This window comes from Macrotis lagotis, chromosome 1 (genome assembly GCF_037893015.1).
Source record: "Macrotis lagotis isolate mMagLag1 chromosome 1, bilby.v1.9.chrom.fasta, whole genome shotgun sequence".
NCBI classification, from domain to species: domain Eukaryota; kingdom Metazoa; phylum Chordata; class Mammalia; order Peramelemorphia; family Peramelidae; genus Macrotis; species Macrotis lagotis.
In genome coordinates this window covers 118117164-118131964 of record NC_133658.1, presented here as the reverse complement: position 1 = coordinate 118131964, position 14801 = coordinate 118117164, and the positions used below count along the sequence as shown (strand labels likewise).

The 14801-nt window shown below is 34.3% G+C and overlaps 1 protein-coding gene across 6 annotated transcripts in view; it reads left to right on the top strand.

Moving 5' to 3' along the window:
* Positions 1-14801, top strand: part of USP34 (ubiquitin specific peptidase 34) — a 398976-nt gene that overhangs the window by 241080 nt on the left and 143095 nt on the right. For all 6 annotated transcript variants that reach the window (XR_012472449.1, XM_074206840.1, XM_074206826.1 and 3 more), the window contains 6 exons: positions 3324-3424; positions 3987-4196; positions 8493-8618; positions 9121-9243; positions 9325-9408; positions 9866-9952. Coding sequence is in view for 5 of the 6 variants with exons in the window: in XM_074206840.1 (XP_074062941.1) it covers positions 3324-3424; positions 3987-4196; positions 8493-8618; positions 9121-9243; positions 9325-9408; positions 9866-9952 (731 nt within the window). In the remaining variant the exon portion in view is untranslated. The remainder of the gene's footprint in view (positions 1-3323; positions 3425-3986; positions 4197-8492; positions 8619-9120; positions 9244-9324; positions 9409-9865; positions 9953-14801) is intronic.

Genomic DNA, 14801 nt, shown 5'->3' with positions numbered 1-14801 from the left:
AGGTTTAAAATACCCCCAGTTCATTTAGTGAATCTGTATTTTGTTAAAGCACCTGATTTTGGACACTAGGTGGCAGAGTAGATAGAACACAGGCCCTGAAGTCAGGATGAGTTCAAATGTGGCCTCAGACACTCAATATTGCCTAGCTGTGTGGCCTTGGGCGAGTCACTTAACTATATTGCCTTAAGCAAACAAATAAATAACAAACACAGAAAAAAACTGGATCCCACCATTCTGTTTCTCTTTCTCTTTCTTAAGCTGCAACATCTCCAATTGAATACAGTTCTTGAAATGTGATTTGAACAACACAGAGCAGCCTAGGGATTGTCACCTTATTCCTAGACATTTTGAGCCTTGAGGCTGGTGCAATGGTTAGAGTGTTTGGGCGTAGAGTCCACAACAGCTATGTTTAGACCTGACCTGAAGTGTGACCCTGTCTGCCTCAGTTTCCTCTTCTGAAAAATAAGCTGTAATTGGGAAACCAATGCAATTTGTTTTCTCAGAAAACCTCAAATGGAATCATAAACAGTCAGACACAACTGAAATGATTCAACAACAATAAACTACAGCCCAAGATTAACATTGACTTTTTGGCCTGGATCACACTGCTGATTAAACATGAAATTCATTAGTAATACCACATATGCTTTCTTTTAAGTCTTCCCCATCTTGTACTCATGAAACTAATTTTCTGAATCAAAGTTTATATTTTAAGCTTTTCTTGGTTTGATTTCATTTTTGTAGATTTACCCTAACATATTAGCTTGTCACGTACTTTTTGAACACCAACACTATTATGCACCTTTAAGTTGCTATTGTTTCATTTATAAATTTAAAAACTGTAAATAGCACAGAGCCAAGCAGAAATCCTTGGGACCTCCTGGTGGTACTCTGTGCTGAAATTGAATCTTCATCAGTGATTTTTGGAAAAGAAATCATTTGCTTTTATTTCACATAGGAATGAGCCAGCTAGGTGGAGAAGTGGATCCAATGTGGAATTTGGAGTGAGGAAGTTCTTCTGAATTTGAATACTGCCTCAGTCATTTTGTAGCTGTATCACCCTGGGCCAGTCACTTAATCCTAGCCTCAATTTCTCATCTGTAAAATTGAGATAACAATTGTATTTACCTCATAAGATTGATGTAAGGATCAAATGAGATAGCATATTTTAAAAATTGCAAACCTTAAAGTAATATAAGAATGCTAACTTGTTATTAAAGAATTGCAGTCACTTAGTCTAGGTTTCTGAAAATAGATTTATAATTTCCCCTTTTATCTTAGAATCATTTAGCTTCTTACATCATTTTGCTACCTTAAAAGTTAGGGTAAGAATCAGTATAAATTTAAGTGTCAGTCCAGAATTCAAAATTAGAGTCCTTCTTTTCCACTATTCCTTTTTTCTTTAGGGGCAATTTATTACTAATTTGTTTAACTGTCTGCCAAAATACTTTTATCCCTGAAAATTATATAATTATTAATATTTCTTAGTAGGACTTTTTTTTTTCTTTTTTTAGATATTTCAAGGCAATAGGGTTAAGTGGCTTGCCCAAGGCCACACAGATAGGTAATCATTAAGTGTCTGAGGTCAAATTTGAACCCAGGTACTCCTGATTCCAAGGCCAGTGCTCTATCCACTGCGCCACCTAGCTGCCCCTCTTAGTAGGACTTTAATGATGACAAAGTGTTACACATATTATCTGATCTGAGCTTCAATGCCAATAACATGTATTATTATTCTCATTTGAAAGATAAAGAAACAGAGATTGTAACTTGCCTTGGATGTAGCTTACAAATGTTAAAGGGAAATTTGAACTTGTATAGCAGTCCTTATGCAATAACATACCACCTATTAATTGAAACAAATCTATGCATAAAATGAAAATATAATAATTATTCACAAAATAATTGTTCATACTTCAGAAGTTTTATGATTATTCTTTTCAATGTGTGTCTTCTCTATAATATCCCTCCAACACCTTAGATATTTTTATTATTTTCTTTGACCAAAAATTAATTTTCTTGCTAATATTCTGATGACAAAGCTCTTAGGTCCATGGTCAATAGATGAAATTTTGAAGAAACAAAGCTTTAAAATTCTTTTAAAAACAAAGTGAAGTAGTGATGGGAAATAAGCAGAGGGTACTAGTTTTTCTTAGTGTTCTTCTTCAAAATCCTGATCCTATTTTGTTATTCTGACCACTTTGTGATTCTTAAATTTTTCAGTAGTTCTTCTTTTTTCACCCTGGACCTCACCAGGGCAGTGAAAATTTTTATGGTTTTTCTTGTAGTTGAAACTGGCTTAGGATGCCAAAATAGTACTTTCAGTGCAGTAAAATGAAGAATTCTAGACTAGATGACCTCTCATTAGAGATTTTTATTTTTAAGCCCTACAATAATCAACAGATTGTATAAAATGTGAGGGTCTTGATGATATTGATAAAATTTCATGGATTTATTTTTGGGGTCTGTCAAGTTTTAGTGCCAAGAATATTGATACTCTGGTCTTCATTATATTCCATATTTGATTTTCTTTTTAATCACTTTTACTTGAGGGGCAGCTAGGTGGCGGAGTGGATAGAGTATGGTCCTGGAGTCAGGAAGACCTGAGTTCAAATTAGGCTTCAAACATTTAATAATTACTTAGCTGTGTGACTTTGGACACTTAACCCCACTGCCTTGCAACCCCCCCCCCCCCAAAAAAAATAATTACTTTGACTTGAGTATGAAGAAATTTTAAAAAGAGTTTCAAATCAACTCTTCAGAGTTGACAGCATTAGTTCTCTTACTTTTCACAACTGCCTAGTTTACAAGACCATTTGGGGGGGCGGTTATGATGCTGTTTTATTTGTTGCTATGATTTCTATAGTTTATTCCTTTGTTTATCATCCCTTTCTTATCATTACTGTAAAACCTGTTTTCCTTTTTGGTTAGTATATCCCATTTTTTTAGATTGATATTAGAGGAAAGAAGTTTCAGTGGGAAGTAAATCATTTACCAACTGGAAACCTTCCTTATCCTACCATGTAACTCTGTTGTGCATTCCTGTCCTTTAATGAAAGTAATTTTCAGGATATTTATTTATACTGGTAATTCATGAAAGCTGTTTTGTAATTTCCTAATCTTCATATATCAGAACATTTACCCCGGACAGCATCTGTAGCCTATCATCTTTTACTTTCATATTTTAGGGATAGAATTTATAAAATTTAACTGTTAGTCACTTAGATGTTTTTGCTCTCACTACTCTTTGAAATAGATGATTTAGAAATTTATCCAAATACATTTCCTTTAAAATGTTCTCTGCATTCTTTGCATTTTTCAAGGCGGTCTCATGGGACCTGTTAGAATGATTTCATCTGGGCATGAACTAACAACGGATTATGATGAAAAAACACTTCATGAACTGGGATTTAAGGATATGCAGGTACTCATTCTAAAAGATATTTTTAAATTTTCCATGATAATCTATTTTTATTTTCATTATTTGTGGGGTATAGTCTCTAGTTAATTTAATTGAATTCATTATCATACATATGTAATATTTGACTCCTGTAAAGATGTTGGATTGCCTGATGTCCTCTTATATGTTAGAAACAACTCTAACTTTAGAAGATGGCTATTCTTAGCAGTACAAGTTAGAGTTATCTACAAAATGGCACCAGAGAGGTACTTTTATTAAAATAAGATTAAGATTTTTAATAAATGATACAACCATACAAGCATATTTAATTAATATGCTGTTTATATGTTAAAACAATGTTGCCCATTAGATTTTTTTGTATTACGGTCTGAGTGTAGTACTTCCCCCCCCCCCCCCATAACAAATGCAGCTTATTTCATATACCTGTTTTCAACTTTTTTAAAAACTGTAAAAAAATTTCTGTACATTTATAAACTTTTAGAATATGAACTTTAACACACACACACACAGAGATCACAAAATGAAAATAACAGTCATGGTTTCTTTTTACTCCTTCGATTTCTAGATGGTTTTTGTATCACTGGGAGCACCAAGACGGGAACGGAAAGGGGAAGGTGTTCAGTTACCAGCTTCTTGCCTCCCACCTCCCCAGAAGGACAACATTCCAATGCTTTTGCTTTTACAAGAGCCTCATCTTACCACTCTGTTTGATTTATTAGAAATGCTTGCTTCATTTAAACCTCCTTCTGGAGAAGTGACAATGGAAGATATTGAGGTGATTAATTCAGCTTTTGTTTCATGGAACTTTTTTTTTATTTAAGGCGGTGGAATTAAGTGATTTGTCCAAGATCACACAGCTAGGCTGTTAAGAAGTGTTTGAGGTCACATTTGAACTCAGGTCCTCCTGACTCCAGGGCCAGTGCTCTATCTACTGTATCAGCTAGCTGCCCTGGAATTTTTCAATTATTTATATTTGGAGAAATTTTTTTTCCCCTACATATATTTTACTGCTTTAAAATGAGGAAAATATGTAATTATCTGCTCAGGTTTACCTTGTATCAATCTGCTTGAATTCTTTACTTAATTTTTTCTTGAACTAATAGTTTTCCTAATTCATTAGGTTGCTTTAATAAGCAGAATCTACAGAAAGTTTTGGGAGTACAATGATTTCATACTAGAATTTTTCCCTCTCAGTGATTGATAGGTCTATAGTTGTGGGGAGCCAGTGAAGCAGCAATAGCTTCCAGATTCTATCCCAGAGAAATTATCATGGCTTTATAGTATAAAAACCTTCTGCTTTGTACTTTTTGTTTGCCAAAATTTATTCTAAGTCAGTTTACTTCATAGCTTGCTGTCCTATTCCAACTTTTTGTATCTCTTTTTTACCACTCAGGTGCTCCACATCTTCTCCCATTCTGTTCTCCCATTTCTCTCTTTTCTTTCCCTCCATTTATCTCATCATCATGTCTCCCCTCTCTTTCTGTCTCTCCCTTTCTCTCTTTCTTTGGCTCATTCTTTCAATAAATTTTCATTCAACACCTGCTATGGACTGGGTACTCACTCTGCTAAACACAGAAGATACAAAAAGAAACAAAGGATAGTCCCTGCTTCAGGGGTCTGACGGTCTGATTCGAGAAGCAACATGCAAGCCAAGATTTAGAAAACAGGCAGTGTATAGTTTTTAGAAGCCAAGGAGCAGAGGAGGGGAAAGTGTTCAGGTGCTGGGGAGAGCCAGAAAATTGATTCAAGCTGAGGAATAGACTATCTTGTTCATGAAACAGTCAAGAGAGCAGTGCCACTAAAGTGAAGAGAGTGTGTGGGGCTCTTAGGTTTTCTAAAACCTAAGGAAAGATAAAAGGGGCATAGTCAAGGTCTTTGAATGTCAAACAGCATTTTAAAACTTGTTCTTGAAGGCAAATTGGAAGCCACTGGAGATTGTTGAGTAGAGGTGTGTAATATGATTAGATGTTTATTTTAGGAAGATCTCTTTAGTGGCTGAATGGATGGCATTTCAGAGGTACTTGAGGCAAGCAGACCCACCAACTGGATATTGGAGTGATTAGGGCTTACACTTGAGTGGTGTCATTGTTCATTTTATAGAAATGAAGGGGATATAATTCAAGAGATATTGCAAAGTTGGGAGACAGATCAGATTTCAGGGGTGAGAGATAAGTTTCTAGGCTGAGGGAATAGGAAAGGCAGAAGTTGGGGAGGGATTAAGGAGGTAGATAATGAATTGTTTCTTATATGGAATTTCAGATATCTGGTAGACACTTCAGCCCGAGAAGTAGTTGGAGATAAAAAATTAGAGGTTAGTGGAAGGGACAGGAAACATAGAATTGAGAATGATTAGCATAAAAATTGCATTTAAATCCATGATGACCAATGAGATCTTTAAGTGAACTTACAGAGGTCAAAGACAAGAGGTCATAGGGCAAAACCCCAAGGGATACCAGTACTCAGAGAGTATGCTTTGGAATAGGATTTAGCAAAAGAGCCAGAGACAGAAAGACTACCAGGAGAGTACTGTGTCCTGAAAACCTACAAAGAAGAGAGTCTGTAAGAGAAGAGGGTGATAATTAGTATCAAAGGCTACAGAAAGGAGAATGAAGAAAGAAAAGGCTGTTGGGTTTGGCAACCAGGAAACCATAAATAACTTGTAGAGAGCTGTTTTGGGTGGAGTTATGATGTTTGTCCTTCATTCTCAAAGAAGCCCCGACATCAGGGAGATGATGCCATGACATATGATCTGAGCGGGGGGAAGAGGGGCTGTGCTAAGTCACCAACCTCACTTTTTCCTCTGGAGTTATTTTTTTTTTTTTAGGTTTTTGCTAGGCAATGGGGTTAAGTGGCTTGCCCAAGGCCACACAGCTAGGTAATTATTAAGTGTCTGAGACCGGATTTGAACCCAGGTACTCCTGACTCCAGGGTTGGTGCTTTATCCACCTAGCCGCCCCTGGAGTTATCTTGATCCAGTGGCTAGGATCTGAACTTGGGTCCTCCTGACTTGAGGATCAATTCTTTACCCACTGCACCATCTAAGGCCAGATTGTAAGGGGATAAAAGGAGAGAAAGTTGTGGCTAGTTGTAGCCTTTTCATTGCATGTAAAACCACAAAGAGCAGAAAAGATAGAGGACAATAGTTAGCAGGAATGGAAATATTAAATGAAGATTTTTTTTCAGAATAGGGGAGCCATGATAATGTTTATGATTAGTAGGAAATAATCCAGTAAAATAGGGAAAGATTGAAAATAAATGAAAGAGTGAGGATGGCAGAGGAAATAATCTGTTGGAGAAGATGGGATGGAATAAGATCACTTATTGGAGTTAGTCTTGGTAAAGATGATGGTCTCTATATTATATGAGACAGGTGAAGAAGGAAAATAAGAGTAATAAGAAATGATGGAGAGGTAAAAAGGGAATTCACAGCTTTAGGCTCAATTTTTTTCTGTAAAATATGACTCAAAGTTTGCTTAGATGATAGGGGAAGGTGAAGCTGTGGGGTGTTTGAGAATGGATGTAAAGGTTCCTCTATTTTTTTTTTTCTATTAAGTCTTAGTCTACTTGTTTCTTAACTTTCATATTCATGCCTCTATTCCTCCTGTAAATACTTTCAAAGTAAAATGTTTTTACCACAAAGAACACTAGAACTGTCACTTTGGGGTGATACTGCCACCTCGCGTATGATTATAGAGGAGATAGTGATATTATTTAAGAGATCAAAGTTGAGGAAAGCAGTCAAATTAGACCAGGTTCATATTGAAAAAATTTGTATTAGAGCCAACATAATTGTCAAGGCATTCAATGGGAAAAACAGATTTAGTTCTTCTTCCCAAAAAATATAACAGTATATATCAACAAATATTAGTTTATATCCTTAACTTTACATTCTATTCCAAAACATTTAACTCTTTTACACATATGCATTTTAAGCATCCTTCATGAATATAACAGTTGGAAATAGGTAGATTTTGTGATCAATATTCTCCAGTAAACCATATCTAGACTACCATGTAATTAATGAAAAGATATATAGAATGCAGTGTCCCACTTACTTTGTGCTCTTCCATCAATATTTCCCCCCCCAACTATTCCTGAAAAACATAAAAAAAATCCCTTAAAAGATACTAAAGAGTGCCCTTATGTGTTAACATTACAGTTATATGCAGAAAACGGAAACATGCTGAACAAAAGCTGTTTCCTCATGTGATGAATTGCGGGTTGATATGATATTTCACCGGATGTTGATTTTCTCCCAAGGTCCCTATTTGCAGATGATAGAATGGTTCTAAAAAGCTTGAACATTGCTATGACTATAAAATTATCACTATTGTTAGACTCTGTTATTGTTTAGTTTTGTTTTCAGAAGGTTTTGATATTATTTGAGACATGATACCTCGTTACCTATCTCAAAATTTTTTGAACATTTTGAGTAAAGTCCTTTGTAAACCATAAACTGTTATGTAAATCTGGTAGAGAAACACACCAATTATATATTCCAATAAATTTTAAATCCTTCTTCCCACCCCCCACCCTCCAGTATTTAATGTAATTTCTCTACATAAAACAGCACTCAGTATATATTGATGATTTTTAACCCACAGAGTTCTTAGAATAAAGTAGAAGTTAACAGTCTTATTGGAATATATTCCAGTATGAAATTTGAGTCTGAGGGAAAATTTCTGGCAAACCATTCAGTACTTTATCTGATACATTAGTTTTTTTTGAACCATTATAGTCAAATAATTGGTTTTCTTTGCTATTCTCTACCATTATTGCAAATCCAGTTTGTGAGCAGTTGAGCTAATTCTCATCACTTTTCTGTACTGTGTAGATCTGGTGAGCCTCTGCTGGAAGAGCATATAAGTAGGAGCCAACTACACTATGTCAAAAAAACAGAACCATCTATAGTTTTCATGCTAATCAGTCATAATATTGGAACTGTTCAGTGACTGTTTCACTCTTAGCCTGAGTGAGAGAGGAGAACCTGTCTCAGAATTGTTTCAAACTTTCAGTCGATTCAAATTTCTGTATTTTTGTATTACATTCTATATTATTTTTGTTTGTCTAGAGTACAAGATGTGAAGAACTTCACCTTCATGCAGAAAATCTATCCAGGCGTGTCTGGGAGTTGCTAATGCTTCTTCCTACATGTCCTAACATGCTACAGGCATTCCAAACAATTTCAGATGAGCAGGTGAGCCTATAGCTTCAATTCCCTATTTTAAGAAAGTATTAGTAATTATGACATGATTTATTAAAATAACCATTTGGAGGTTTTTTCTGTTTTTCTCTAGGTTCATGAATAATAATTGTTGATTCTCATATATAGTCATAAAAACTTCTGTAGTATAGAGCAGCAGTACGTCATGCAAAAGTAGAAGTTTCAGCTTTGCCTGTTAGGACAAATGACTGTGTCCAAATTCTTTCCTCCTTGGACCACAAATTATTTACCAATAAAATGAAGGGGTTAGAGCAGATAATCTTTTAAGATCTTTCTAACTTTATTTTTTATGATCAGATTTCGGAAACTTTAGTTTGGTCATTGATGTTAATAATATCAGTCACTTAAGATATTTTTTAACCCATTTCAGGGCACGTTTGTTTGATATGTTTGATAATTGTTGACTTAAGCATCTATTTTTCTTTGTTACGTTTCAAACAACTTGAAAACCATATTTTATTTTTCTTATTTGAAGGGTAATGATGGACTTAATTGGAAAGAACTTCTAAGAATAAAGAGTGCTCACAAATTGTTATATGCACTTGAAATCATTGAAGCATTGGGCAAACCTAATAGAAGAATAAGGAGAGAGTCTACGGTAATTACATTCTCCTTGTCTTCTTTGTAGCTTTGTAGTCTGAAATGATTTTGCTTGTAATTAGTACTTTTCTTTGTTCAGGGAAGTTACAGTGATCTTTATCCAGACTCCGATGACTCAAGTGAAGATCAAATAGAAAATAGCAAAAATACCTGGAGCTGCAAGGTTTGATTAACTTTTTGGATTAATAGAGATTGATGAACATGATTTATAATTTGATTTAATTTCAACCTCATTTTAAAGGCTAATAATAAGTAAATGGTTAAATTTTTAATAATACTTTTTTATTACATTACTATCAATTTGTGAGAACTATACTTCATGGAGTGTCATGTCTTGAACTGCTTTTTTTGGCAATCACTTTGAAATGTCATGTCAGGAGCCCCTAATTCTTGGAACTATATTGTTAATGTATTTTTATTTATTTATAACTTTTACAATAGTATTCATTAAAGGCCCTCATCTTTTTATACAAAATTTATATTACTGGCATGCCAATTTAAAACTGCAAACATTATGATACTAAATTTTCCTTTATGTGAAGTAATTTTAGCAATTAGCACTTTTTTTCTCACTATATAGCTATTGTTTCTTTTCATCATTGCTCCTAATTTCCATTCAGTTTGTTGCTGCCGGTGGACTTCAGCAATTATTAGAAATCTTTAATTCTGGAATTCTAGAGCCAAAAGAGCAGGAATCATGGACTGTGGTAAGTGAAAACGCTGTTATTCTATTCATAACTTAATTCTCTTTGTTTTAAACATTTCCTTTGTTAGCATATAAGATTTCTTCCAAATGTTTTCTGCCTGTATATTAAAAATGCAAAAATGAAAAAAATTTAAATTCATAATTTATTTGATAAAGTATGGGATGAAGATTATTTCTCCAATCTGTAGTGATCAGTTTAGCAGTACTAGAAATATTACTTCTGAAATATACCTGTTCCTTTTGGCTAATGAAATAATATAAGTTAGAATATTAATCTTGATATAGTTTTATTTGCTAAACATACCTCACATTTTAGAAACATTTTTCAATTTCTGTTATATTTTATAGTCATATGATAAGAATTTTAAAATTAAATAAACATTAGATCCAAAAATCTCAAGGGAAATATCAATTCTATTTAGGAGCATATTTTAGATTTCTATATATTGGAAGATTTTATGAGATAAAATAAAATGCTGCTTTTTTTATATCCTATTGCATTTCACAGAAACTAATGCTTCAATATATCTTCTGCTACCGAGATTTCTTGATAAGTATCGTAGTGCCAGCACTGAGATAATGTTGTTAAAGCCAAGAGGTGAAAAACAACCATAGTGCCAGCACTGAGATAATGTTGTTGAAGCCAAGAGGTGAAAAACAAAAGTCAATAAAGGACATAAATTTATTCTTTGGCATTTCTTCAATAGTTGTCACACAGGCAGGTTTGGTCTGGTTTTTGTTTGAGGTTTTTTTTTTTTGCAATTTTATTTTTTTCTATTACTGCTTTTAAAACAATTTTTCTATATAAATGGTTGCCTACACAGTATGGGGGGGGGGGGGTGTTACAAGGCCCTTAGTAAAAGGAGCTTACAAGGCTATTAAGGGAGAAATAGAATGTATTCAAATAATTGTTGTATAGGATGTAATGCATACTTTTTTAAGAGTAATATAGGGCATATTGAGAGTATGTGGGAGAGGGGTGGCTAGGTGGCACAGTGGATAAAGCACCGGCCCTGGAGTCAGGAGTACCTGAGTTCAAATCCAGTCTCAGACACTTAATAATTACCAAGCATTTTTAAATTGCCTTCTGTGTACTAGATTTTTGGGCAATTATGAGAAAAGCCACTAGTAGCTGGGCAGTAGCAAAGACATCATGTTCCAGGCACCAGGGAATATTCTGTGCCAAAAGCATTTGAACTGAAGCGTGAAAAATTATTTTGATTGTCATATAAGAGAAGGATCACTTCAGGTAGAAGAAAATTCAAATGAATTTTCTTAAAATTGTAGAATTAGCACTCAAGAGTTTAGACATTAAGTGGTCCTTTATTTTGCAGAAGAGGAAACTTAAGATCCCTGAAATGAAATGACTGAATTTGTGCAACATTTTGGTATTAAGGTGATAAATTAATCCCATTTAGTTGAAACAGTTGAAACACTTGTAGGAAACTGAAATTATCATTTAAATTGGGAGGGATGGGTGTAGGATAGAGTCTTGATGATTTGTAATAATTAGGATTTAGGCTTGACTGATATATTCTAATATATTCTACTGATCAACTTCTATTTTTTTCATCAGTAACAAATCATTTTGATTATTGTTTTGTAGCTTTTTTAAAGATCTGATACTATATCTCCTGCCTTCCTACCCTTTTTCATCATTTTCCTTAGATTTCTTTAAATTTTATTACTCTGGATAAATTTTGTCAGGTTTTTCCCAACTCTGTAAAGTAATTCTTAGGTAGTTTTGATTGGTATGATATTCAGTAAGGAAATTAATTTAGGTAATACTCTCATTTTTATATTCCCTGATGTTCTGTTTTTATTAATGTAGAAAGTGTTTTATAACTTTTATAGTTTCTATATATGTATTGCTAGGTAAACTATCAAGTGTTACAAATTTCGTAGTGAATTTAAGTGGGCATTCTCTTTCTTTTTTCTGCTAAATTTTGATTTTATCTTCTATCCTGCAACTTTCCTAACACTTTAAAATGTTGCGTTGATTTTTAGATTACTTTCTAGCAATCTTCAAATTATCCTGTCATCTGCAAAATGCAAAAATGACTTTTTTTGTTTTTATTGTCACAATTTCTTTTTCTTGTCCAATTATTATAGGTAGCATTTCTAGTATTATATCTGATAGTAGTGGTGATAGAAAAGACATAAGACAAACTCCCAAAAAAGACAGTTTCTTTAAAGATAATGAAATGTCCCCAAATTAAACACCAACAGACATTCTGAAAACAAGGAAGAGAAGAATAAAATTTAAAGCAAAACTTTAAATGAACAAAAAGCCATTAATATTATTTGAACACATGGAATTGGATCAAGTTATACTAGAAAAAGGCTAGAAATAAAAGAAAATCTTAGGCCATAACATTGAATAATATCTATTTTAGGACTAAAAGGCAAGATACAGAAGCCAGTAGATATAACTGGGAAGGAACAATATGAAGGATCATTATGAGAATGTAGTATCTTCAGAGGTAAAAAGGAAGAAAGTTTCTGGTGGTCATTATCCTCTATAGAGGTTTAGGACGATGTTAACTGAGAAAGCTACTGGATTTATTGCAAAAAAGGACATTGGTGATCTTTGAGAGAACGATTTTGTAGAGCAGTGAGATAGGGCAAAATCCATATTGAAACATGTTGGGCTGTACATGGGAGTTGAAGGAATAGATGTAGCATAGATGTGACTTTCCTTTTAAGATTTTTGGTAGTAAAAACAAAAGGAAATCAAATGGTTTCAGCTTTAAAGGGAATAATGTCTTGGCAATGTTTTTATTTTTAAAAATTATATGTAAAAGGATAGGAACAGACATGCAAAATATTTAAAACAATATGATAATTGATGTTCTTCGAAGCAGAAGAGTGAGATCTATGGCCAAGTTTGGGTTGGAGCTTAATTCTGGAAAAAAAGGGGATTCTCCCTTGAGACAGGAGGAAAGGAAGAACAAATTTTAAGGGGATATTATAGTTGGGATTAAGTTTTGAATTTGGTAAGCTCCATGAGATGGAGAGATACTCATTGATGAGGAATTACTAAAAATCACGGACACTCCAATTGAAGTATGAATTTGTAGTGAAATTGATAAGCATAATTGTGTTTTGTCTGGTAGTGTACTCTATAACAGGAGCATAGGTGAAAAAAAGGGAAAGGAAGGGTAAATTATGAGGTACTTAATGATGAATTGCATGTATTCCTGCATGGAAAGATGGTACTGATAATACTCATATGAACCTTCTCATTTAATAGGGCAGGTAGAAGGAGCTTTTATAGATAAGTAAGATACAGTAGAGAGCTGAATTTGAAGGTACAATATAAGGTAAAAATGGAGTCAGTGGGGGGAAGGGAAATGTTCTGGGAGTAAGAGAAAGGATAGGTAGAATAGACTAAGATATTTCATGTAGTTTTTGCAATGGCATGGAAGGGGGGAAGGTGAGGGGGAATGAGGGAGTCTTCATTCTCATCAGCAGTGACTTAGAGGAAATAGCACACACACTCAATAGGGTATAGACATCTAGAAGAAAAAGGAGAGAAGGGGATCAGGGATGTGGGTTTTAGAGGAGAGGGTAGAGGATAGTCAGATATAACACATTTCCTTTTTTATTCTTTGCAAGGTGCTGGGATTGGGTAGCTTTTTCTCAGCCAAGGGGCCGGGTGGTTGCTGGGTCTCTGGGGTGGGATCTGGGCTTGGGGCCTTTTGGCCACAGTGCCAGTGCTATGTCCACTGCTATGTCCACTGCAACAGTCAGCTGTTCCACAGCACATTTTTGAAGAGGAACAGAGTGAAAGGAGAGAGAGAAAATATAATAGATGGTAGTAGGGAGGAATGGATGGGGAGGGAATTACAATCATCAACAGCAACTGTGGAAAAATATGGAAGTAACTATGATAAAGTGATCCACCCAAGACAGAGCTAATGATATCAGAACAGAGACTGAAACATATTTTTTTTCTCATTCTTTTACTTTTATTTCTCATGAGTTTTTATATTTTTTGTTGGGGCGGGGAATATTATGTTTGCTCTTAAACAATAATATTTTAGTAATGTGTAAATAAATGAAAGAAAATTTTAAAAAATTAAAATAGAAAAAGGAAAAAGACAAAAGGAAGACATAAGGCTGGAGTCCAGAGAGTCCTTAGAAGTTCCTTTAGTCAAAATTAAAGTAGGGGCGGTTAGATGGGGTAGTGGATAAAGCACCGGCCTTGGAGTCAGGAGTACTTGAGTTCAAATTCGGTCTCAGACACTTAATAATTACCTAGCTGTGTGGCCTTGGGCAAGCCACTTAACCCCATTTGCCTTGCACAAAAAACCCCCCAAAACCCCCAAAATTAAAGTAGACCAAATTTTGGAAAATGATTTAGCTGGAAAGTTCTGAGTGCATTATAAAGCAAGACTCTGAGAAGAGTTTATTTCTCTGTCCCTCTGACCCTGCACTGGAGTATTGAGAAGGTGTTGATTATCAAAACTGGATAAATCTCCTGGTTGATGAGATTTTAGAGGATGAGTGGTAAAGGGGATTAGGATTGGGGGGAGGGGGGATGTTCATGAGTTTTAAGAATTTAAGTTTTCTGAGCTCTCTGTGAAGGAAGTCTTGGCAAACAATAAATAACATTTTTGTCATTTGTGATTCCATGCAAGCTTTTAAATTTTAGCACTGTTTTGATTATATTTCAAATCAAATTAAAATTGTTTAATACATACATACCTATATAGATGTAGAATTTACCTCTCACAGTATCATGAAAAGTTTATAATGCTGTTGCTTTTCTTGTTCAATTCCATCAGCCTTATGGAATTTAATGATTTTTAATGCAACATGCTTTGAGACATTTTATTTTTCTCATT